This window comes from Bufo gargarizans, chromosome 5 (assembly GCF_014858855.1).
Source record: "Bufo gargarizans isolate SCDJY-AF-19 chromosome 5, ASM1485885v1, whole genome shotgun sequence".
In the NCBI taxonomy this organism is placed as follows: domain Eukaryota; kingdom Metazoa; phylum Chordata; class Amphibia; order Anura; family Bufonidae; genus Bufo; species Bufo gargarizans.
In genome coordinates, this window is record NC_058084.1 from 342,415,292 (window position 1) to 342,439,450 (window position 24,159).

Sequence of the window (24,159 nt, forward strand, 5' to 3'; positions counted from 1 at the left end):
CGGCACCCAGGCAGAGGAGAGAGGTCCCGTAACAGACAATCTGGCTTCATGTCAGCAGAGAATCAGTCTTCATATCATAGCAGAGAATCAGGCTTCACGTCAGCCACCACTGCAACAGTCCATTGTCATAAATTCAGGCCCAGCACCCAGGCAGAGGAGAGAGGTCCCGTAACAGACAATCTGGCTTCATGTCAGCAGAGAATCAGTCTGCATGTCATAGCAGAGAATGAGGCTTCACGTCACCCACCACTGCAACAGTCCATTTTCATAAATTTAGGCCCAGCACCCAGGCAGAGGAGAGAGGTCCCGTAACAGAGGATCTGGCTTCATGTCACCAGAGAATCAGTCTGCATGTCATAGCAGAGAATCAGGCTTCACGTCACCCACCACTGCAACAGTCCATTTTCATAAATTTAGGCCCAGCACCCAGGCAGAGGAGAGAGGTCCCGTAACAGAGGATCTGGCTTCATGTCACCAGAGAATCAGTCTGCATGTCATAGCAGAGAATCAGGCTTCACGTCAGCCACCACTGCAACAATCCATTGGCATATATTTAGGCCTAGCACACAGGCAGAGGAGAGAGGTCCCGTAACAGACAATCTGGCTTCATGTCAGCAGAGAATCAGTCTTCATATCATAGCAGAGAATCAGGCTTCACGTCAGCCACCAATGCAACAGTCCATTGTCAGATATTTAGGCCCAGCACCCAGGCAGAGGAGAGAGGTCCCGTAACAGACAATCTGGCTTCATGTCAGCAGAGAATCAGTCTGCATGTCATAGCAGAGAATGAGGCTTCACGTCACCCACCACTGCAACAGTCCATTTTCATAAATTTAGGCCCAGCACCCAGGCAGAGGAGAGAGGTCCCGTAACAGAGGATCTGGCTTCATGTCAGCAGAGAATCAGTCTGCATGTCATAGCAGAGAATCAGGCTTCACGTCAGCCACCACTGCAACAGTCCATTGTCATAAATTCAGGCCCAGCACCCAGGCAGAGGAGAGAGGTCCCGTAACAGACAATCTGGCTTCATGTCACCAGAGAATCAGTCTGCATGTCATAGCAGAGAATGAGGCTTCACGTCAGCCACCACTGCAACAATCCATTGGCATATATTTAGGCCTAGCACACAGGCAGAGGAGAGGTTCATTCAACTTTGGGTAGCCTTGCAATATAATGGTAAAATGAAAATAAAAATAGGATTGAATGAGGAAGTGCCCTGGAGTCCAATAATATATGGTTATGGGGAGGTAGTTAATGTCTAATCTGGACAAGGGACGGACAGGTCCTGTGGGATCCATGCCTGGTTCATTTTTATGAACATCAGCTTGTCCACATTGGCTGTAGACAGGCGGCTGCGTTTGTCTGTAATGACGCCCCCTGCCGTGCTGAATACACGTTCAGACAAAACGCTGGCTGCCGGGCAGGCCAGCACCTCCAAGGCATAAAAGGCTAGCTCTGGCCACGTGGACAATTTAGAGACCCAGAAGTTGAATGGGGCCGAACCATCAGTCAGTACGTGGAGGGGTGTGCAAACGTACTGTTCCACCATGTTAGTGAAATGTTGCCTCCTGCTAACACGTTGCGTATCAGGTGGTGGTGCAGTTAGCTGTGGCGTGTTGACAAAAGTTTTCCACATCTCTGCCATGCTAACCCTGCCCTCAGAGGAGCTGGCCGTGACACAGCTGCCTTGGCGACCTCTTGCTCCTCCTCTGCCTTGGCCTTGGGCTTCCACTTGTTCCCCTGTGACATTTGGGAATGCTCTCAGTAGCGCGTCTACCAACGTGCGCTTGTACTCGCGCATCTTCCTATCACGCTCCAGTGCAGGAAGTAAGGTGGGCACATTGTCTTTGTAGCGTGGATCCAGCAGGGTGGCAACCCAGTAGTCCGCACAGGTTAAAATGTGGGCAACTCTGCTGTCGTTGCGCAGGCACTGCAGCATGTAGTCGCTCATGTGTGCCAGGCTGCCCAGGGGTAAGGACAAGCTGTCCTCTGTGGGAGGCGTATCGTCATCGTCCTGCCTTTCCCCCCAGCCACGCACTAGTGATGGACCCGAGCTGCGTTGGGTGCCACCCCGCTGTGACCATGCTTCATCCTCATCCTCCTCCACCTCCTCCTCATCCTCGTCCTCCTCGTCCTCCAGTAGTGGGCCCTGGCTGGCCACATTTGTACCTGGCCTCTGCTGTTGCCAAAAACCTCCCTCTGAGTCACTTCGAAGAGACTGGCCTGAAAGTGCTAAAAATGACCCCTCTTCCTCCTCCTCCTCCTCCTCCTGGGCCACCTCCTCTTCCATCATCGCCCTAAGTGTTTTCTCAAGGAGACATAGAAGTGGTATTGTAACGCTGATAACGGTGTCATCGCCACTGGCCATGTTGGTGGAGTACTCGAAACAGCGCAACAGGGCACACAGGTCTCGCATGGAGGCCCAGTCATTGGTGGTGAAGTGGTGCTGTTCTGTAGTGCGACTGACCCGTGCGTGCTGCAGCTGAAACTCCACTATGGCCTGCTGCTGCTCGCACAGTCTGTCCAGCATGTGCAAGGTGGAGTTCCACCTGGTGGGCACGTCGCATATGAGGCGGTGAGCGGGAAGGCCGAAGTTACGCTGTAGCGCAGACAGGCGAGCAGCAGCAGGATGTGAACGCCGGAAGCGCGAACAGACGGCCCGCACTTTATGCAGCAGCTCTGACATGTCGGGGTAGTTGTGAATGAACTTCTGCACCACCAAATTCAGCACATGCGCCAAGCAAGGGATGTGCGTCAAATTGGCTAGTCCCAGAGCTGCAACGAGATTTCGCCCATTATCACACACCACCAGGCCGGGCTTGAGGCTCACCGGCAGCAACCACTCGTCGGTCTGTTGTTCAATACCCCGCCACAACTCCTGTGCGGTGTGGGGCCTGTCCCCCAAACATATGAGTTTCAGAATGGCCTGCTGACGTTTACCCCGGGCTGTGCTGAAGTTGGTGGTGAAGGTGTGTGGCTGACTGGATGAGCAGGTGGAAGAAGAGGAGGAGGAAGCCGAGAAGGAGGAGGTGGCAACAGGAGGCAAAGAATGTTGCCCTGCGATCCTTGGCGGCGGAAGGACGTGCGCCAAACAGCTCTCCGCCTGGGGCCCAGCTGCCACTACATTTACCCAGTGTGCAGTTAGGGAGATATAGCGTCCCTGGCCGTGCTTACTGGTCCACGTATCTGTGGTTAGGTGGACCTTGCTACAGATGGCGTTGCGCAGTGCACACTTGATTTTATCGGATACTTGGTTGTGCAGGGAAGGCACGGCTCTCTTGGAGAAGTAGTGCCGGCTGGGAACAACATACTGTGGGACAGCAAGCGACATGAGCTGTTTGAAGCTGTCTGTGTCCACCAGCCTAAATGACAGCATTTCATAGGCCAGTAGTTTAGAAATGCTGGCATTCAGGGCCAGGGATCGAGGGTGGCTAGGTGGGAATTTACGCTTTCTATCAAATGTTTGTGAGATGGAGAGCTGAACGCTGGCGTGTGACATGGTTGAGACGCTTGGTGACGGAGGTGGTGGTGGTGGTGTTGGTGGTACATCCCCTGTTTGCTGGGCGGCAGGTGCCAACGTTCCTCCAGAGGCGGAGGAAGAGGCCGAGGCGGCAGCAGCAGAATAGGCCGAGGCGGCAGCAGCAGAAGAGGTAGCAGGGGGAGCCTGAGTGACTTCCTTGGTTTTAAGGTGTTTACTCCACTGCAGTTCATGCTTTGCATGCAGGTGCCTGGTCATGCAGGTTGTGCTCAGGTTCAGAACGTTAATGCCTCGCTTCAGGCTCTGATGGCACAGCGTGCAAACCACTCGGGTCTTGTCGTCAGCACATTGTTTGAAGAAGTGCCATGCCAGGGAACTCCTTGAAGCTGCCTTTGGGGTGCTCGGTCCCAGATGGCGGCGGTCAGTAGCAGGCGGAGTCTCTTGGCGGCGGGTGTTCTGCTTTTGCCCACTGCTCCCTCTTTTGCTACGCTGTTGGCTCGGTCTCACCACTGCCTCTTCCTCCGAACTGTGAAAGTCAGTGGCACGACCTTCATTCCATGTGGGGTCTAGGACCTCATCGTCCCCTGCATCGTCTTCCACCCAGTCTTGATCCCTGACCTCCTGTTCAGTCTGCACACTGCAGAAAGACGCAGCAGTTGGCACCTGTGTTTCGTCATCATCAGAGACATGCTGAGGTGGTATTCCCATGTCCTCATCATCAGGAAACATAAGTGGTTGTGCGTCAGTGCATTCTATGTCTTTCACCGCTGGGGAAGGGCTAGGTGGATGCCCTTGGGAAACCCTGCCAGCGGAGTCTTCAAACAGCATAAGAGACTGCTGCATAACTTGAGGCTGAGACAGTTTCCCTGGTATGCATGGGGGTGATGTGACAGACTGATGGGGTTGGTTTTCAGGCGCCATCTGTGCGCTTTCTGCAGAAGACTGGGTGGGAGATAATGTGAACGTGCTGGATCCACTGTCGGCCACCCAATTGACTAATGCCTGTACCTGCTCAGGCCTTACCATCCTTAGAACGGCATTGGGCCCCACCATATATCGCTGTAAATTCTGGCGGCTACTGGGACCTGAGGTAGTTGGTACACTAGGACGTGTGGATGTGGCAGAACGGCCACGTCCTCTCCCAGCACCAGAGGGTCCACTAACACCACCACGACCATGTCCACGTCCGCGTCCCTTACTAGATGTTTTTCTCATTGTTATGGTTCACCACAACAACAAATATATTATTTGGCCCAATGTATTGTATTCAAATTCAGCGGGATATAAATTTGAGGCCTAGTATTTAGGCGCTGGGTGACCGGTATGGATTTAGTGACAGAATTAGACTTGGAAATGCACAGAAGCGTGTGTGTGAAGTTATTCTGAATGACCCTATGTGCACCTTGAATATTATATACCCTTTTTGGGATAGATTTCAAATAGCTCTGATATAGCAGGAACCACTAAATTATGAAATTGCTAAATTGGGAATTGTATTTCAACCCAGAACAAAAAATGTGCTTTGACGGACACTAAATATCTTGCCCAGCAACAACAGTACAGCGGTAACGAGAGATTTAGCAGGATATAAATTTGAGGCCTAGTATTTAGGCGCTGGGTGACAGGTATGGGTTTAGTGACAGAATTAGACTTGGAAATACACAGTAGAGGGTGTGTGTGAAGTTATTCTGAATGACCCTATGTGCACCTTGAATATTATATACCCTTTTTGGGATAGATTTCAAATAGCTCTGATATAGCAGGAACCACTAAATTATGAAATTGCTAAATTGGGAATTGTATTTCAACCCAGAACAAAAAATGTGCTTTGACGGACACTAAATATCTTTCCAAGCAACAACAGTACAGCGGTAACGAGAGATTTAGCAGGATATAAATTTGAGGCCTAGTATTTAGGCGCTGGGTGACAGGTATGGGTTTAGTGACAGAATTAGACTTGGAAATACACAGTAGCGGGTGTGTGTGAAGTTATTCTGAATGACCCTATGTGCACCTTGAATATTATATACCCTTTTAGGGATAGATTTCAAATAGCTCTGATATAGCAGAAACCACTAAATTATGAAATTGCTAAATTGGGAATTGTATTTCAACCCAGAACAAAAAATGTGCTTTGACGGACACTAAATAACTTTCCCAGCTACAACAGGACAGCGGTAACGAGAGATTTAGCAGGATATAAATTTGAGGCCTAGTATTTAGGCGCTGGGTGACAGGTATGGGTTTAGTGACAGAATTAGACTTGGAAATACACAGTAGCGGGTGTGTGTGAAGTTATTCTGAATGACCCAATGTGCACCTTGAATATTATATACCCTTTTAGGGATAGATTTCAAATAGCTCTGATATAGCAGAAACCACTAAATTATGAAATTGCTAAATTGGGAATTGTACTTCAACCCAGAACAAAAAATGTGCTTTGACGGACACTAAATAACTTTCCCAGCTACAACAGGACAGCGGTAACGAGAGATTTAGCAGGATATAAATTTGAGGCCTAGTATTTAGGCGCTGGGTGACAGGTATGGGTTTAGTGACAGAATTAGACTTGGAAATACACAGTAGCGGGTGTGTGTGAAGTTATTCTGAATGACCCAATGTGCACCTTGAATATTATATACCCTTTTAGGGATAGATTTCAAATAGCTCTGATATAGCAGAAACCACTAAATTATGAAATTGCTAAATTGGGAATTGTACTTCAACCCAGAACAAAAAATGTGCTTTGACGGACACTAAATAACTTTCCCAGCTACAACAGGACAGCGGTAACGAGAGATTTAGCGGGATATAAATTTGAGGCCTAGTATTTAGGCGCTGGGTGACCGGTATGGATTTAGTGACAGAATTAGACTGGGATATGGCCAAAAAATAACCACACTATTGCTGGTTAAATGCACTTGGTGACGGGCGCAGCTTGCCCCTGATGTAGTATATGGCCAAAAAATGAACAGACTATTGCTGGTTAAATGCACTTGGTGTCACAGCTTGACCAACCACACTACTGAGGGTTAAATGCACTTGGTGACGGGCGCAGCTTGCCCCTGATGTAGTATATGGCCAAAAAATAAACAGACTATTGCTGGTTAAATGCACTTGGTGTGACAGCTTCACCCTGATGTAGGCTTTAGCCAGAAAACAACCACACCATTGAGGGTTAAATGCACTTGGTGACAGGCGCAGCTTGCCCCTGATTTTGTATATGGCCAAAAAATGAACAGACTATTGCTGGTTAAATGCACTTGGTGTGACAGCTTCACCCTGATGTAGGCTTTAGCCAAAAAACAACCACACCATTGAGGGTTAAATGCACTTGGTGACAGGCGCAGCTTGCCCCTGATTTTGTATATGGCCAAAAAATGAACAGACTATTGCTGGTTAAATGCACTTGGTGTGACAGCTTCACCCTGATGTAGGCTTTAGCCAAAAAACAACCACACCATTGAGGGTTAAATGCACTTGGTGACAGGCGCAGCTTGCCCCTGATTTTGTATATGGCCAAAAAATGAACAGACTATTGCTGGTTAAATGCACTTGGTGTGACAGCTTCACCCTGATGTAGGCTTTAGCCAAAAAACAACCACACCATTGAGGGTTAAATGCACTTGGTGACAGGCGCAGCTTGCCCCTGATTTTGTATATGGCCAAAAAATGAACAGACTATTGCTGGTTAAATGCACTTGGTGTGACAGCTTCACCCTGATGTAGGCTTTAGCCAAAAAACAACCAAACCATTGAGGGTTAAATGCACTTGGTCGCAGCTTGTGCTGGCGCACCACAAGACACAAAATGGCCGCCGATCACCCCAGAAAAATGTGACTGACAAACGGTCTGGGCAGCCTAAAAACAGTGAGCAATTGAGGATCAGCAGCTCAATGATCCACAGCTGCAGATCGATCAGTTAATCAAGTCCTTTGGAGGAGTTAATCTGCCTAATCTCGCCCTACTGTCGCAGCCGCAACCTCTCCCTACGCTAATCAGAGCAGAGTGACGGGCGGCGCTATGTGACTCCAGCTTAAATAGAGGCTGGGTCACATGGTGCTCTGGCCAATCACAGCCATGCCAATAGTAGGCATGGCTGTGATGGCCTCTTGGGGCAAGTAGTATGACGCTTGTTGATTGGCTGCTTTGCAGCCTTTCAAAAAGCGCCAAGAAAGCGTCACAAAAGCGCCAAGAAAGCGACGAACACCGAACCCGAACCCGGACTTTTACGAAAATGTCCGGGTTCGGGTCCGTGTCACGGACACCCCAAAATTCGGTACGAACCCGAACTATACAGTTCGAGTTCGCTCATCCCTATTTAGGAGCAATTGCCCCACATTTTGGGCATTGTTTAACTTCATGTAAATGTGGGTCCCCACACTTACATATCCACACCATAGAGCTCAACATCATGGATGGTTTACCCTCTTCTGAGGGTCCCATCACCGCCTGCCAAGATCCTCCTTTCTTTAGTATATACCGTAACATATTTCTGGGTCTTTAAATTAGGAGCTTTAGGAGCCAGAGTAGAAGCTCTCTGAGGTGGGCTATATAGAACATCAGGAGGTGAATCTGCAGAATTCCCTGATCTCCAGCATTCCCTAGCAAACTCACTACGTGGAGTGTTGTAATTTACGCAACGATCCCTATCAACAGGATTACAATTAGTGCACTCCCCGCATCTCCACCCCTCACCCTCTTCCCTATAAGAGGGAGTCGAGGGAGTAGACGGCCCTGGGGACCGCCACATCTTTGTGCTTGTGTAAAGTGGAGGAGGTGGGAGGGCATGTGCCTGCTCCAGTCCAGTCATGTCTCCATACTCTGTACTTAAGCTGGGCAGGGTAAAATCCACCCCTGACAACTTTGGGTACACTTGATGGCTCTGTACAGCTGATTTAGACAGGGAAAGGACTGCAGGGGAGGTACTGGCTACTTGTGGACTGAAACTAACATTTCTGGGAGTCAATTGCCTTGCCGTAACCCCTGCTGTATATTCTTACTCGTCATTTTTGGTATTAAATAGGGGATTGTGTCCTTCAGAGGTATTCAGCCACGCCTCAACCTGAGTTCCGTATCCATGTTTCTCTTAATCCATGTTTACCTTAAAATTAGAGATGTCGCGAACATAAAATTCTCAGTTGGCGAACGCGAATTTCTGCAAATGTTCGCGAACGGGCGAACCAGGCGAACCGCCATTGACTTCCATCACTACTTTCTAGCCACAGTAGTGATGGAAAAGTTGTTTCAAGGGGACTAACACCTGGACTGTGACATGCCGGAGGGGGATCCATGGCAAAACTCCCATGGAAAATGACATAGTTGACGCAGAGTTGGATTTTAATCCATAAAGGGCATAAATCACCTTACAATCCTATTTTTTTTTTAACAACGTGGTTTAAAACATCCAGTGTGTGTATACGACCAGGTATGATGTTGTATCGATCAGGTAGTGTAAGGGTTACGCCCGCTTCACAGACATTGACAGACCAAACTCCCCTTTTAATGCACCGCAAACAACCGCAAACCGTCCATTTGCCCCACCGCAAACTTCCCTTTTGCACAAGGTTGGATACCAAGCTAGCCATGTCCCGTTGATGTCATTGAAGGTTTCTTCCTCCACCCAGCCACATACAACACCAAGGGTCCCCGAAAGGTGAATTGAATAGATTTTTTCGAAAAGGGAGATGGTTAAAAAAACGCTGGCTACCTCCCCTTTGTTTGAATCCACGCCACGGTCACTGTGTCTGCGCTGTGCAATTTACTGTCACACCTGATATGAGTGGTATTTTCTGTAGTAATATTCTCATCAGTTTAATCCCTGTTACGTGACATCCCCAATCTGGGGTCCATTTATTAAATAGATTTTTCAAACGGGGAGATGGTTAAAAAAACGTTGGCTCCCTCCCCTTTGTTTGAATCCACGCCACGGTCACTGCGTCTGCGCCGTGCAATTTACTGTCACACCCGATATGAGTGGTATTTTCTGTAGAACTATTCTCATCAGTTTAATCCCTGTTACGTCCCCTATCCGGGGATGTGTGTCAAATTGATTGATTAATCATCAATAAAATGATTGATTAATCATTGTCGAATTAACGACATCCTGAAATAATTTTGTTCTGAGCTCTGAACTTGCTTTGTATTGGAATTGATGGGAATTTTTAAAATTGTCTGCATTATTTATGATAAAAAAATCATAATAAAGTCTCTTAATAGTTTATTTTATGTATTAAAAACCCATACAACTTAAAAAAAAGTTTTTTTCTATGAAAAATTATCCAGCCAATCGCTTTTAGTCTGATCATAATGAAGCAACGGCCTTATCTGGGGTGTGGCAACATTGCCAACACACTCAGAGTAGGGATGAGTGAACCCGAACTGTATAGAATTTTGGGGTGTCCGTGACACGGACCCGAACCCGAACTTTTTTGTAAAAGTCCGGGTTCGGGTTCGGTGTTCGTCGCTTTCTTGGCGCTTTTTGAAAGGCTGCAAAGCAGCCAATCAACAAGCGTCATACTACTTGCCCCAAGAGGCCATCACAGCCATGCCTACTATTGGCATGGCTGTGATTGGCCAGTGCAGCATGTGACCCAGCCTCAATTTAAGCTGGAGTCACGCAGCGCCGCACGTCACTCTGCTCTGAACAGTGTAGGGAGAGGTTGCAGCTGCGACTGTTAGGGCGAGATTAGGCAGTGATTTACTCCTCCAAAACACTTAAGTCAGTGATCGATCTACAGCTGTGGATCATTGAACTGCTGCTATTCAATTGCTCACTGTTTTTAGGCTGCCCAGAGCGTTTTTCAGTCACTTTTTTCTGGGGGTGATCGGCGGCCACTTTGTGTCTTGTGGTGCGCCAGCACAAGCTGCCACCAAGTACATTTAACCATCAATAGTGTTTTTTTTTTTTTGCTCTATCCTACATCAGGGGCAAGCTGTCACCAATTGCATTTAACCATCAATAGTGTGGTTATTTTTTGGCTATATCCTACATCAGGGGCAAGCTGTCACCAAGTGCATTTAACCATCAATAGTGTGGTTATTTTTGGACTATATCCTACATCAGGGGCTTGGCTGTGCTTGCTATTTTATTGAGGGGTGAAATACAATTGCCAAAATAGCAGTACCCTAAATCTGGTGTTTCAGCTGTGGCCAGCCAATTGTAATACTGTCTGCTGTCTGGCAAAGGATATATTTTTGTTCAGGGTTGAAATACAATTCCCAACTTAGCAATTTCCTAAATTAGTGGTTTCTGCTGTATCAGGGCTACTTTAAATCTATCCCTAAAAGGGTATATTAGATTCAAGGTGCAGATAGGGTCATTCTCAATAACTCCACACACACGCTACTGTGCAATTCCAAGTCTAATTCTGTCTGTAAACGTATACCTGTCACCCAGCGCCTAAATTTATATTCATCTAAATCTGTGGTTATTGCTGTGGCTGGTCAAGTTATTTAGTGTCCGTCAAAGCACAGTTTTTGTTCTGGGTTGAAATACAATTCCCAACTTAGCAATTCTCTAAATTAGTGGTTTCTGCTGTATCAGGCCTACTTTAAATCTATCCATAAAAGGGTATATTAGATTCAAGGTGCTGATAGGGTCATCCACAATAACTTCACACGCTACCGTGCATTTCCAAGTCTAATTCTGTCCGTAAACGTATACCTGTCATCCAGCGCCTAAATACTAGGCCTGAAATTTATATTCAGCTAAATCTGTCGTTACTGCTGTGCCTTTATTAGTGTAATACGGTACCTAAGCCAGATAGTGTTAGGTGTCTGTAAAAAAAAGGCCTGAATTTGAATTCAATACATTGGGCCAAATAATATTTTTCTTATTGTGGTGAACGGTAACAATGAGGAAAACATCTAGTAAGGGACACGGACATGGTCATGGTGGTGTTAGTGGACCCTCTGGTGCTGGGAGAGGACGTGGCCGTTCTGCCACAGCCACACGTCCTAGTGTACCAACTACCTCAGGTCCCAGTAGCCGCCATAATTTACAGCGATATTTGGTGGGGCCCAATGCCGTTCTAAGGATGATAAGGCCTGAGCAGGAACAGGCATTAGTCAATTGGGTGGCCGACAGTGGATCCAGCACGTTCACATTATCCCCACATGGAATGAAGGTCATGCCACTGACTTTCACAGTTCGGAGGAAGAGGCAGTGGTGACACTGAGCCAACAGCGTAGCAAAAGAGGGAGCAGTGGGCAAAAGCAGAACACCTGCCGCCAAGAGACTCCGCCTGCTACTGACCGCTGCCATCTGGGACCGAGCACCCCAAAGGCAGCTTTAAGGAGTTCCCTGGCATGGCACTTCTTCAAACAATGTGCTGATGAGAAGACCCGAGTGGTTTGCACGCTGTGCCATCAGAGCCTGAAGCGAGGCATTAACGTTCTGAACCTTAGCACAACCTGCATGACCAGGCACCTGCCTGCAAAGCATGAACTGCAGTGGATTAAACACCTTAAAAACAAGGAAGTCACTCAGGCTCCCCCTGCTACCTCTTCTGCTGCTGCCGCCTCGGCCTCTTCCTCCGCCTCTGGAGTAACGTTGGCAACTGCCGCCCAGCAAACAGAGGATGTACCACCAACACCACCACCACCTCCGTCACCAAGCATCTCAACCATGTCACACACCAGCGTTCAGCTCTCCATCTCACAAACATTTGAGAGAAAGTGTAAATTCTCACCTAGCCACCCTCGATCCCTAACCCTAAATGCCAGCATTTCTAAACTACTGGCCTATGAAATGCTGTCATTTAGGCTGGTGGACACAGACAGCTTCAAACAGCTCATGTCGCTTGCTGTCCCACAGTATGTTGTTCCCAGCCGCCAGTACTTCTCCAAGAGAGCCGTGCCTTCCCTGCACAACCAAGTATCCGATAAAATCAAGTGTGCACTGCGCAACGCCATCTGTAGCAAGGTCCACCTAACCACAGATACGTGGACCAGTAAGCACGGCCAGGGACGCTATATCTCCCTAACTGCACACTGGGTAAATGTAGTGGCAGCTGGGCCCCAGGCGGAGAGCTGTTTGGCGCACGTCCTTCCGCCGCCAAGGATCGCAGGGCAGCATTCTTTGCCTCCTGTTGCCTCCTCCTCCTTCTCGGTTTCCTCCTCCTCTTCTTCCACCTGCTCATCCAGTCAGCCACACACCTTCACCACCAACTTCAGCACAGCCCGGGGTAAACGTCAGCAGGCCATTCTGAAACTCATATGTTTGGGGGACAGGCCCCACACCGCACAGGAGTTGTGGCAGGGTATAGAACAACAGACCGACGAGTGGTTGCTGCCGGTGAGCCTCAAGCCATTATATTGCGAGGCTACCCAAAGTTGAATGAACCTCTCCTCTGTCTGGGTGCCGGGGCCTAAATATATGCCAATGGACTGTTCCAATGTTGGGTGACGTGAAGCCTGATTCTCTGCTATGACATGCAGACTAATTCTCTGCTGACATGAAGCCAGATTCTCTGTTACGGGACCTCTCTCCTCTGCCTGGGTGCTGGGCCTAAATTTATGAAAATGGACTGTTGCAGTAGTGGGTAACGTGAAGCCTGATTCTCTGCTATGACATGAAGACTGGTTCTCTGCTGACATGAAGCCAGATTGTCTGTTACGGGACCTCTCTCTTCTGCCTGGGTGCTGGGCCTAAATATATGAAAATGGACTGTTACAGTGGTGGGTGACGTGAAGCCTGATTCTCTGCTATGACATGAAGACTGATTCTCTGCTGACATGAAGCCAGATTGTCTGTTACGGGACCTCTCTCCTCTGCCTGGGTGCTGGGCCTAAATATCTGACAATGGACTGTTGCATTGGTGGCTGACGTGAAGCCTGATTCTCTGCTATGATATGAAGACTGATTCTCTGCTGACATGAAGCCAGATTGTCTGGTACGGGACCTCTCTCCTCTGCCTGGGTGCTAGGCCTAAATTTATGAAAATGGACTGATGCAGTGGTGGGTGACGTGAAGCCTGATTCTCTGCGTTGATATGAAGACTGATTCTCTGCTGACGTGAAGCCAGATTCTGTGTTACGGAACCTCTCTCCTCTGCCTGGGTGCTTGGCCTAAATTGATGAAAATGGACTGTTGCAGTGGTGGCTGACGTGAAGCCTGATTCTCTGCTATGACATGCAGACTGATTCTCTGCTGACATGAAGACAGATTCTCTGTTACGGGACTTCTCTCCTCTGCTTGGGTGCCGGGGCCTAAATATCTGAGAATGGACTGTTCCAGTGGTGGGTGACGTGAAGCCAGATTCTCTGCTATGGGACCTCTCTCCAATTGATTTTGGTTAATTTTCATTTATTTAATTTTTATTTTAATTCATTTCCCTATCCACATTTGTTTGCAGGGGATTTACCTACATGTTGCTGCCTTTTGCAGCCCTCTAGCCCTTTCCTGGGCTGTTTTACAGCCTTTTTAGTGCCGAAAAGTTCGTGTCTTCAATGGGGTTCGGGTTCGGGACGAAGTTCGGATCGGGTTCGGATCCCGAACCCGAACATTTTCGGGAAGTTCTCGAACCCGAACATCCAGGTGTCCGCTCAACTCTACTGGTGAACTCTGCATTCACGAGCACTTCAATTTTTAAATATTTTTCTGTCTTCCCGATTTATACCAGTCTTAATAAAATGAAATAAATGTTATGTTTTAAATGACCAGAAACAGGGAATCTATTAGCCTTAGGCTATTTGAACCTTAATATTTATCTGCCGGGTCCAATGGGTCCTTGAAGAAAATTATCTCCACACTATCGCTAAAGGATTAACTTCAGCAAGTGGGTTATTAGCAGAGATGTAACAATCAAACACAGACAGATAATAGTCTGACCCTTGACCTAGTGTCCTTCTTTCCAAGTTGTACACTAAGAAATGCAAAGGCCCTAACCCGACTCACATGGACCGCTTGTGTTTCCAGAAACTGCCACTTCACTCAGACACCCCCTGTTCAGAGTCACTGGTTAGGTTAACTCTTCATAGGACATTAAAGGACAGTAAAAGATTCATAACATCATTTATACGCCTTCTACAGATTAAGCAAGTTAATAGCCAAATCATATGCAGTACAAAAAGTATAACACAATTCAATTGATCACCTTCTACCTGAATGATATTCGAACCTGCAAGCCACAAGACTGATCCTGAAGCACTGCCCACACTTTTAGGAAGGCCTATGAGAAACAACGGCCCACTTGCCTAGGATATGGCGTTCCTCAACCTGTGGGTAGGAGCTCCCTAGTGGTTCAGTCCTGGCCAGCCGGCTGGATATCTCGCTGGGGGCCTCCAAATTTACAGAGTAGTTCAATTTCAGGTACAGGTAATCAATATTAAATAATTAAATTAATCAGTCGACACACACACAGAGACAATCAGGTTTGATGTGTCTGTGGAGATCTCTTTTGAGACTGCCCCAAACTCTTTATTATATACCCTTAACATATGGGAGTAACATGGGGGTTTCAGGGCGGTTACACTGCATATTATTGGACAATATTGGTTACATAATTGCACGTGATACATATTGGCAATGTCTTATAGTCATATAATTAGGTAATAGATCCTTGAGACAAGACTCTGAACGAAAGGTCAGGTTCCCAGGAATAGAATCCAACTTTACCAAATATTGCGGACATCTGTATCCTTCATTCGTAAAACATTTCCTAGAATTTGTTGGACATAAGCAAATATAACAACAAAAGTGTCACGGATGGTGTTGCAGAAAACTAGAAGACACAAATGAAGATCCGACTGACTCGATCTAAAACTAAGGAACAAGAGGGTAAGCCCTGTCATAGCCCTAGCACTCTCCCTTACTGCTCAGCCTATGCAAAAATCTCTATGGTAGATAATTGCATACCCTCGTTCCTCGACTGTATGACACCTGAACACCCTATAATAGTGAAGGGACACGACCACCGGCTCCCTACACTAAATACGGAGGGAGTCAGGGTCACCTAGGATCAAGACCACAGGAAAACAGAAATAAAGGAACGGACTTATCTTGTGGATGCAGCAGTAGCAGCTTCTAGCATCAGCACAGTCCAGGAAGTTGTATAAACCGCAATGTGAGGCAGTATGGGGAGGAGATATATAGGGAGGCAATCACTGCTAATAGATGACAGCTGGGAGAGGGAGGAGAGATGTCAAAACGAAAGCAAAACAAAAGAAGATCATGCAGGAAGTACTGAAGAACGTCTATCAGAACTTCTCAAAGATCTGGTGGTGACAAAAGTACATTTCTCAATAGTCTTCTTATTCTTCTTCATATTATGCTGACATGGCACGTACTAACAAACAGCTTTACTGAAAAACTTCTCCAGTCAGGCCCAGTCACAAGACATGGAAATATAATAAAGTTCACATTGAGTTACAAAGTCATATTAGTATTCATTTATATGAGCTATATGTATAACCAGTAAATGTATGGACCATAACTCTCATAGCTGATTATCTGCTGAAGCTGTAAACTGCCCTTAACAATGTATCTGGCAGTCTTTCCCAACCATCTCTTCATTGTCCTGACTCAATGCCTAGGCAAATGTGTAAGGCACATGAGACCACATGGCTGTGGATGTCTGTATCGATCAACTTTACCTAATATCTATAAGACAGTGGTCAACTCCACTGTAAAACATGTATGAAGGATCCAGATGAGATTAATTTCCAGGCTGAATCCTTACAATTATGCACAAACAGTAGGTCAAAAGATGCTTTTGCTAAGGTTCCACTGAAGATGTGACCCTGAGTCATGTTTAGTCACATGCTTTTTAACCTCCTCAGGACCGCCGCACGCAGGGATGCGTCTTTACGGCGGCCCTGTAATTCCTCCTGGACGCACCGGCGTGTCATCTCCCGAGACGCAAGATTTCGGTCAGAGCCGGCCCGCGCATCGCGGGCCGGCACAACTTCGTCATCAGCCTGCCAGCCAATGATCGTCGCTGGCAGGCTGATGATTTTCAAAAAATCTAATCAGAAGCCACCTAACACATTATATTTATAAATATAATGTGTTAAATGGCTCCTCTGCTCCTCTGCTGGTCCTTTTCGTCGGTTGGTTCCAGCAGAGGAGCAGACATCACAGTGAGTACAGACCAAACACTACACTTAGCCCCAGATCACACTCCATAACTTCAATTAACCCCTTGATCACCCCTTGATCGCCCCTGTCAATCACCTAGTGAAAGGGAAAAAAGTGATCAGTGTAAACTGTCACTTTTTTTTTTCATTGGTATTGACTGATAGTTTTAGAATAGTTTAGGCCCCTTGGTTAGGCAGTTAGCGATCGTTTAGCGCCCAGCCCACCGCACAGCAGTCACTGATTCACTGATTAGTGTATCGCTAATCAGCATTAGCACTGTTATAGTATCTGTAAGTGATCAGAACTGATCACAGTCAGGCCTGATCAGTTGCCCACACGTGCGTTCACCCACGCCCGCCCCGCCGCAGTGATAAAAAAAAAATCTTTTTTTTTATCACTGCACAATCACTTTACAAGCGCTGCGGCGATAAAGAAATCAGTTTTGATATTTTTTATCAATTGCAGCGGCCTCCGGTATTTCGCTAGCCTCCCATTTGTAAGACAGGCTTGCTTTTTTTCTTGGGTAGTCTCAGGGAATACCCCCTAAATTTAGTAGTCCAAATGGCAAATAAGGGGTATTCTTCTGAAGAGGCCTACAGGCTTCTGACCCAGTCGGATGAGGAATGGGAACCCTCATCTGACGAATCCAGCGGGTCAGAATATGAACCTGTAGAAAGCAGTGGCAGTCTGACCCAAAGTTCGGACGAGGAGTCTGAGGTCCCTGATACCACCAGGCGTACCCGGCCCTGTGTGGCTACACCACAGGTTGCACAGGATCCGCTTCAAGGGCAGCAGAGTGGGGCTGGCGCTGTCGGATTACGTGGTGAGGCATACACCAGCAGCGCAGCCCATCCTGGACCTAGTACCAGCACTGCCGTAGAACATGGTGAAGTGGCGAGCACCAGAAGGGCAGTTGAAGCTGGTACGGTGGCATGTGCAGTAGTTCCCCCGTCGCAGCCACCGCACAGACAGGTCCGTAGAGCCCCTACAGTCCCTGAGGTGTTGGCAAACCCTGATTGGCAGCCCCCAACTTCAGCCGCACCAGTAGTTCCCCCTTTCACCGCCCAGTCTGGAGTTTGGGTTGAGACAGCTCAGATCAGTTCGGCACTGGGTTTTATTTAGCTGTTCTTGACTGCGGAGCTGTTGGACTTAGTTGTGGCAGAAACAAATCGATATGCCACTCAATTTATATCTGCCAACCCGGTAAGCTTTTATGCCCAGTCTTTCCAGTGGAAACCTGTCCAAGTTTCCGAAATTCAAACTTTTCTGGGCCTTCTCCTCAACATGGGCCTAACAAAAAAGCATGAATTGCAGTCATATTGGTCCACGAACCCAATTCATCACATGCCCATGTTCTCTGCTACCATGTCCAGGACACGATTTAAGACCATCCTGCGTTTCCTGCACTTTAGCAACAACAGCACCTCCCGTCCCAGAGGCCACCCAGCTTTTGACCGGCTCCACAAAATTCGGCCCCTCATACACCACTTTAACACCAAATTTGCAGATTTGTATACCCCTGAGCAAAACATCTGCGTCCCTTATACATTTTACCGGGCGCCTTGGCTTCAAACAATACATCCCAAGCAAGCACGCCCGGTATGGGGTCAAATTGTATTGTATTCAATTGCATAAGCTCTGTGAAAGGGCCACAGGCTATACCCACAAATTTCAGATCTATGAGAGTAAAGATCAGACCCTGGAGCCGGTCGGTTGCCCTGACTACCTGGGGAGCAGTGGGAAGACAGTCTGGGACTAGATGTCACCCTTATTTGGCAAGGGGTACCATCTTTATGTGGACAATTTCTACACAAGTGTGCCTCTCTTCAGGCATTTGTTCCTAGAACAGATTGGCTGCTGTGGCACGGCGCGACCTAGTCGCCGGGGCTTCCCCCAACGGCTCGTTACCACCCGTCTTGCAAGGGGAGAGAGGGCTGCCTTGTGTAACCAAGAACTGCTTGCGGTGAAGTGGAGAGACAAGCGTGACGTTTACATGCTCTCCTCCATTCACGCAGACACGACAATCCAAATTGAACGAGCAACCAGTGTCATTGAAAAGCCCTTCTGTGTCCACGACTATAATTTGCTCATGGGAGGGGTGGACTTCAATGACCAGATGTTGGCTCCCTATTTACTTTCCCGCAGAACCAGACACTGGTATAAGAAGGTGTCTGTATATTTGATTCAATTGGCTGTATATAATAGTTTTGTTCTCTACAGTAAGGGTGGGAGAACAAGATCCTTCCTCAAATTTTAGGAAGAGATCATCGAGAACCTCCTGTATCCAGGAGGTTCCGTGGCCCCAACCACCAGTGTCGTTGCTGGTACCTCAAACCAACCGCCACCCCGAAAAAAAATGTTGTGTATGCTTAGGAGAGTGTTTCCGGAAGTACTACACACAGGTACACTTAGCATAGGGATTGCATCTCACAGGACAGGCACACAGGACTATTAGAGCCCATTCACACAGAGCTACTGCAAACCTCTCCTTTCACCTGGGACAAAGTGCATAATGTACTTCGCCACATCTCTGGGCGATTTGCGCTTTGCACATTGTCCCAAGGGGAAGGAGAGGTTTACATAGAAACATAGAAACATAGAATGTGTCGGCAGATAAGAACCATTTGGCCCATCTAGTCTGCCCAATATACTAAATACTATGGATAGCCCCTGGCCCTATCTTATATGAAGGATAGCCTTATGCCTATCCCATGCATGCTTAAACTCCTCCACTGTATTTGCAGCTACCACTTCTGCAGGAAGGCTATTCCATGCATCCACTACTCTCTCAGTAAAGTAATACTTCCTGATATTACTTTTAAACCCTTGCCCCTCTAATTTAAAACTATGTCCTCTTGTAGCAGTTTTTCTTCTTTTAAATATTCTCTCCTCTTTTACCTTGTTGATTCCCTTTATGTATTTAAAAGTTTCTATCATATCCCCTCTGTCTCGTCTTTCTTCCAAGCTATACATGTTAAGGTCCTTTATCCTGCAATCCATGTACCAGTTTAGTAGCTCTTCTCTGAATTCTCTCCAAAGTATCAACATCCTTCTGGAGATATGGTCTCCAGTACTGAGCACAATACTCCAAATGAGGTCTCACTAGTGCTCTGTAGAGCAGCATGAGCACCTCCCTCTTTCTACTGGTAATTCCTCTCCCTATACACCCAAGCATTCTGCTAGCATTTCCTGCTGCTCTATGACATTGTCTGCCTACCTTTAAGTCTTCTGAAATAATGATCCCTAAATCCCTTTCCTCAGATACTGAGGTTAGGACTGTATCACTGATTTTATATTCTGCTCTTGGGTTTTAACGTCCCAGGTGCATTATCTTGCACTTATCAACATTAAATTTTAGTTGCCAGATTTTTGACCATTCCTCTAGTTTTTCTAAGTCCTTTTCCATTTGGTATATCCCTCCGGGAACATCAACCCTGTTACAAATCTTTGTGTCATCAGCAAAAAGACACACCTTACCATTGAGGCCTTCTGCAATTTCGCTGATAAAAATATTAAACAATATGGGTCCCAGAACAGATCCCTGAGGTACCCCACTGGTAACAAGACCTTGGTCTGAATATACTCCATTGACTACAATCCTCTGTTGCCTGTCCCTCAGCCACTGCCTAATCTATTCAACAATATGGGAGTCCAAGCCCAAAGACTGCACTTTATTGATAAGCCTTCTATGTGGGACAGTAGCAAAAGCCTTACTAAAGTCTAGATAAGCGATGTCTACTGCACCTCCTCCATCTATTATTTTAGTCACCCAATCAAAAAAATCTATAAGATTAGTTTGACATGATCTCCTTGAAGTAAACCCATGCTGTTTTTCATTTTTCAATCCATGGGATTTTAGATGTTCCACAATCCTCTCCTTAAGTATGGTTTCCAATAATTTCACCAATATTGATGTCAGGCTTACTGGCCTATAGTTTTCTTGTGAATGGGCACAGCATTTGCTAATTTCCAATCTTCTGGGACGAATCCTGTTGCCAGTGATTGGTTAAATAAATCTGTTAATGGTTTTTCTAGTTCACCTCTGAGCTCTTTTAATAACTTTGGGTGTATCCCATCAGGCCCCTGTCACTTATTTGTATTAATTTTAGACAGTTGACTTAGAACCTCTTCCCCTGTAAAGACACATGCATCAAACGATTCATTAGTCTTCTTTCCTAACTGAGGTCCTTCTCCTTCATTTTCCTTTGCAAAAACTGAACAGAAGTATTCATTGGGGCAACCAGCTAGTTCTTTATCTTCTTCCATATACCTTCCTTCTTTTGTTTTTAATTTGGTAATTCCTTGTTTTAGTTTCCTTTTTTAATTTATGTATCTGAAGAATGCCTTATCGCCTTTTTTCCCTGACTGAGCTAATTTCTCTTCTGCCTGTGCTTTAGAAGCTCTTATAACTTGTTTGGCCTCTCTCTGCCTAATCTTAAAAATTTGCCTGTCATCCTTGTTTTTTTTTATTTTATAATTCCTAAATGCTATCTTTTTGTTTTTAATAATTTTGGCCACTTCTGCTGAGTACCACAGTGGTCTCTTCCTTTTTTTGCTTTTACTGACAAGCCTAATGCAATGTTCTGTTGCCTTTAATAGTGCCACTTTTAAGTAGTCCCATTTCTCCTGGACTCCAATGAAACTGTTCCAGTCTGATAGGGACTCGTATACCACTAATCTAATTTTAGAAAAGTCAGTTTTTCTAAAATCTAAAACTTTTATTTTTGTGTGGTGTGACTCAGTCACTGTACTTATAGTAAACCACACTGACTGATGATCACTAGATCCCAAGCTTTCCCCTACAGTAATATCAGATACCAAAGTTTGTCCTATAAAGGTAAAAAAAAAAAAAAATCACTGGTAAGCAAAAAAGTTAATGTTCTGCTCAACAGTTATTATAAAGTTAATTCTAATAAATTTATTGCATTGCGGCCTGTTTTTTTTTTTTTTTTTACCTTCTAGGTGGACCAACCGATCGACCAGCTGCAGCACTGATGTGCATTCTGACAGAAGCATTGCGCTGCTGTCAGATTACACAAAAGTCGGTGTATGCGGCGCTGCAAGACGAGATTTCTCCTCTGCAGTAAAAAAGATATGTTTGCCGATGCTTATGAGCTGAGGGGGCGGTGGTGTTCATATGGTTTGGCAATCACTTTGTATATAAAAAAAACAACAACAAAATAAAAACGGCAATGATTTATTCATCCACATCGATTGATGTGAATGGAGAAATTGGGTTTGCCAGGGCATACGAGCTAAGTGGGTATAGATGTTAGGGCGGAGCTCCTATGTCCTGGCAGACGCCTTTCCCCTCCTTTTTTGGGGGGGGGGGCAGAGATTTTTTCATCCACATTGATCGATGCGAATGAAGAAATCTGAGCCGTTCAGTTTTTCTTTCAGTCCAGAAGCTGAACGGAAAAAAAAATATCTCATTACCTATATGCTCAATATAAGGAGAATAGCAGAAACTCCTAATGATGGCCATACATGTAATGATTGTGGAGACCCTCAAATGCCAGGGCAGTACAAACACCCCACAAATGACCCCATTTTGGAAAGAAGACACCCTAAGGTCTTCGCTGATGGGCATAGTGAGTTCATAGAAGTTTTTATTTTTTGTCACAAGTTAACGGAAAATGATGTTGTTGTTTTTTCTTACAAAGTCTCATATTCCACTAACTTGTGACAAAAAATGAAAACTTCCATGAACTCACTATGCCCATCTCGAAATACCTTGGGGTGTCTTCTTTCCAAAATGGGGTCACATGTGGGGTATTTATACTGCCTTGGCATTTTAGGAGCCCTAAAGCGTGAGAAGAAGTCTGGAATCCAAATGTCTAAAAATGCCCTCCTAAAAGGAATTTGTGCCCCGTTGTGCCCCTAGGCTGCAAAAAAGTGTCACACATGTGGTATCACCGTACTCAGGAGAAGTTGGGCAATGTGTTTTGGGGTGTCTTTTTACATATACCCATGCTGGGTGAGATAAATATCTGTGTCAAATGACAACTTTGTATAATTTTTTTTGGAAAAGTTGACTTTTAGAGAGATATTTCTCTCACCTAGTATGGGTATATGTAAAAATACACCCCAAAACACGTTTCCCTACTTCTTCTGAGTACGGCGATACCACATGTGTGACACTTCTTTGCAGCATAGTTGGGCAAAGGGGCACAAATTCTAAAGAGCACCTTTAGGATTTCACAGGACATTTTTTACACATTTGAATTTCAAACTACTTCTCACGCATTAGGGCCCCTAAAATGCCAAGGCAGTATAAATACCCCACAAGTGACCCCATTTTGGAAAGAAGACACCCCAAGGTATTTCGTGATGGGCATAGTGAGTTCATGGAAGTTTAATTTTTTTGTCACAAGTTAGTGGAATATGAGACATTGTAAGAAAAAAAAAATCATCATTTTCCACTAACTTGTGACAAAAAATAAAAAGTTCTATGAACTCACTATGCCCATCAGTGAATACCTTAGGGTGTCTACTTTCTTAAATGGGGTCATTTGTGGGGGTTTTCTACTGTCTGGGCATTGTAGAGCCTCAGGAAACATGACAGGTGCTCAGAAAGTCAGAGCTACTTCAAAATGCGGAAATTTAGATTTTTGTACCATAGTTTGTAAACGCTATAACTTTTACCCAAACCATTTTTTTTTTTACCCAAACATATTTTTTTTTAATTAAAGACATGTAGAACAATACATTTAGAGAAAATTTATATAGAAATGTAGTTTAAAAAAAAAATTACAACTGAAAGTGAAAAATGTCATTTTTTGCAAAAAAAATCGGTAAATTTCGATTAATAACAAAAAAAGTAAAAATGTCAGCAGCAATGAAATACCACCAAAAGAAAGCTCTATTAGTGAGAAGAAAAGGAGGTAAAATTCATTTGAGTGATAAGTTGTATGACCGAGCAATAAACCGTGAAAGTAGTGTAGTGCAGAATTGTAAAAAGTGGTCTGGTCATTAAGGGTCTTTAAGCTAGGGGAGCTGAGGTGGTTAAGAACTGAAGTAGCCCCAAACATGAAAGTGCAATATAATAAATGTTGATAATTAAGCATTTGACTTGTGTAACAGATCCAACATTATATGTAACATGATTGCTGATATGTTGTGTGAAAAATCCATGTATTCTATACTACTAGTAACATTGTTTGACTGTTCCCTTACATAACCACTCCATGTTTCTTCTATGCATTATAGATTTTGGAACCATTTTCAGATCAAACTGCCGTTGTCACCACCGGACTGGGACGCATTTTTGATGAGAGAGAAACAAAATAGTAATAATTCACAGAGCTGCAACATGATGTGAGCCATGGGATCAAGAATGGCTTACAGGCCACATACTTACTGTTTTATGGGATGTTTATGGGTAACCGCAGAGAAATGTCAGATTAATCTTAATTAATATTTTAATAAAAATAAATGATTAATAAGAAGAAACTGAAAATCAACAAGTAATCTTAACATAGAAGAAACAGTTGCCTGCATTATGTTTGAACTCATTTTATTGTGTATTTAGATACATTTAGACAGTTAGACCTCATTTTAGTACCTTGGAAAAAAAACAACGCTATTATCAACAAAGTGA

The 24,159-nt window shown here is 45.5% G+C and overlaps 1 protein-coding gene across 1 annotated transcript in view; it reads left to right on the forward strand.

Moving 5' to 3' along the window:
* The window catches only part of LOC122939448 (cytidine monophosphate-N-acetylneuraminic acid hydroxylase-like), a 239,859-nt gene extending 215,979 nt beyond the window's left edge, over positions 1 to 23,880 (forward strand). The window contains exon 14 of the mRNA XM_044295519.1: positions 23,769 to 23,880. Coding sequence (XP_044151454.1) covers positions 23,769 to 23,880 — 112 coding nt within the window. The remainder of the gene's footprint in view (positions 1 to 23,768) is intronic.
* Positions 23,881 to 24,159: the final 279 nt, after the last annotated feature.